The 2707-nt window shown below is 48.4% G+C and overlaps 1 protein-coding gene across 1 annotated transcript in view; it reads left to right on the top strand.

Annotated features, from left to right (window-relative positions):
* Nucleotides 1-2443: 2443 nt before the first annotated feature.
* Nucleotides 2444-2707, top strand: part of PEBP1 (phosphatidylethanolamine binding protein 1) — a 2432-nt gene continuing 2168 nt past the window's right edge. Inside the window, exon 1 of the mRNA XM_003211090.2 lies at nt 2444-2528. Within this exon, the coding sequence (XP_003211138.2) occupies nt 2444-2528 (85 nt within the window). The remainder of the gene's footprint in view (nt 2529-2707) is intronic.

Genomic DNA, 2707 nt, shown 5'->3' with positions numbered 1-2707 from the left:
AAAAAACAAAGTTCCCTCAGTCATACAAAGACTAAAGAGAAGGAAGATGCTCTGGCCAACGAAACAGGAAGAAAGCCATATACTCACAGAAGGCAATGCACTCAGAGCTGTGTTAGTAGCACAAACAGATCACAGCGCCCAATGAGTTCATACATTTTGCTACAGCACAACAGCAGCAATCACTGGTTTTATAAGAGTGCTGTTTTCATTTAAAGGAGTTATTTCAGAGTTTAGCACCACAACGTCATGCATCTAACACAACCCAGCAGCCAGGGCTGTTTACAAAGCTTTCTGCTCAGCGTTAGACTGAAAATCCAAACTTTTTGCTGCATAATAAATCAAATGAGCGCTCTGTGTCCCACATTTCTCAGCAGTGCCATATGCTCCGTTACAAAGAAGGAAAACATCATCTCAACATGAATCATCAGTGACCATATTCTTGTAAACCTGGCTTGAACACAGCGTGCAAGGTCAGCCCCAAGTCAATCTGCTCAATTTCACGCCACATTCTGTGCAAAGCACTCTCAAATCAGTTACTTAAAGCAAAGAAATAGAAATTTCATGGAGAAGCTGAGGATAACATTTGCAGCTATCCAGAAGCAGAGTCACTACGCACAAATATTTGGCACACATTCATCAGTTCCACTCCAGTGAGGACATCCTGGTCATCAAACAGCGATGGCACCTGGAAGTCATAAAGCCTTTCATCCTAAACTGCTTAATATATGTGGAAATGCACACACTGCACAGGAGCTGCATACATGTGGACTCGTAGATAGTCCAGCACCACCAGTAGCAAATGACAGCAGAACAAGGCACAGCTCAGGGTGAGCTCACTGCTCGCTAAGAGCCACCAATGAAAATCAGTTCGTACGAGTGAGTTAGGTGCTTTAACTTTGCCCAATTAACCCCACGCTCCAGCTGTGCCTAATTAGCGATGCTCAGAAGGACAGATTGAAATTAATATGCTGTACCAACTGTGAGAATGCCCTTATTTGAAAGCCTCTGGTAGCTAAGCAGTAAGGCATGCAACCGCGTGTTCCCACATAGCTATTGGTTTCATTACATCTGAAATAAACCAGAGTCCATTCTGACCTAATATTCAGGGTGGGGAAAAACTGTAATTACATCAACATCAAGCTATTACCTGTTCAAGGGAACAAGTGCTTGCTTCATTAACAACTCGGACAAACTTGTTTTGTAAGCTCCCTATATTAAATGTGAAATTTCCCTGTCCCTACAAATTAAACTAACAATTTCTTACACAAAGGGAAAGTCCAGCAAGTGAATGCCAGGAGGAGCATATAAACATGAAAACTTCCAAAATGCCCAAATCCAACACATCCTTTCGCCAGCCTCAGTATGACAAGCTTACCCAGGGCACCTAGACAAAATCCCTTCCAAAATCTCTTTGAATTCACTACATATCTATTCGTACCAGCAGCACTCCTGGCTTTTGCAATCTGAGAGCAAAACCTACTGATGCTTAAAGATATCTTTAACATTTCTGACAAACGAAAGACTGGTTGGATAGTTCAAGAGATTAAGTACTACAGGTTGTGTTGGAAGTGTGATCCTTTAATGCTGCGGACTGGGGCTTTAGGAAGAGTCAGTGGGAGCTCCTATGGCGTCACAAGCAACGAGGAGGGCACTCCGATCTCCAGCATCCTTCAATAGCTCCGGAGATGGAAGACCACACCCCATTAATTTACTTTAATTTCTATTTCAACTTTCCTCCTCATTAATTAGGAGCTGAGGTTCACACAGATTACAGCTCCTGCCATGCAATCCCGATGATGATTTTAGGTGGTGCGTGCCATACAATCAAGTTCTGTGCACTGAGATGCGGCCACAGCAGATTGAAATGAAAAGCCTGAATGTCTGCTACCTGCGAAACAGTCAGAGAAGTTACACAGGGAGAGGGATTCCCTTTTTCTTCCTTAAGATATCCATACATTCATCCACAGGCAACATACGCGTATGAGAGCAGCGCTTCCTAAAGCACACATCACCCAATGAATCAAAAAGAAAGCTCAGCACAGTGATTGCAGCCAGCGATAGGAGGGCAGTGCCGGGAGGACACACAGCCACCCTCGGAAGCAGCAACGCAACCGCGTGTTCATTGCACAGCGCTCAGCCACAGGCAATCAAATCACCCTGCTCGGATCGACGGCCTTCAAATAAGGAAGTAGCCTGTTAATAATAAGCGTGACAGCTTTTCGGCTGCTTTTCCACCACCCCTCCCGTGTCGTGTAAAAGCACACCCACAAGAAAACGTGAAAGCCCCCGACTGTTGGAGATCAGAGGGGAGCAGAGCAGCCCGTCTTCTCCCGCAATCCGACGGCAGAGGAGCGCTCCGCCGGGCAGTGCGCTGACAGACACAACTCACCGTGTGGCAAATAGGGCACGGCGACCTGACAGCACCCGCGGACAGCGCGGAACGATGCGGGGGATCGCAGCCCGCAAGCCGACGGCGGGTGCACGAAGCAGCGAGCTGTCAGCCGCTCGTGTTCACGTTCGGAAACAAAGTTTGCGAGCAGAACGGCGCGGTCCGCACCGCCGGCACCGCCACCCACGTGCTCCGCGGCTCCGCGCATTAAACCGACCGGCACCGCCAACAGAACGGGACGCGGCGCTCCGCGCACCGCAGCGCTGACGGACGCTGGAAAACCCGCGAGCGGAGCCGGGCGGCGGCGGCACGACGGCG

The sequence above is a fragment of the Meleagris gallopavo genome, chromosome 17, assembly GCF_000146605.3.
Source record: "Meleagris gallopavo isolate NT-WF06-2002-E0010 breed Aviagen turkey brand Nicholas breeding stock chromosome 17, Turkey_5.1, whole genome shotgun sequence".
NCBI classification, from domain to species: Eukaryota; Metazoa; Chordata; class Aves; order Galliformes; family Phasianidae; genus Meleagris; species Meleagris gallopavo.
Note: the sequence above shows the minus strand (reverse complement) of the source record. Positions and strands in the feature narration are given on the sequence as shown.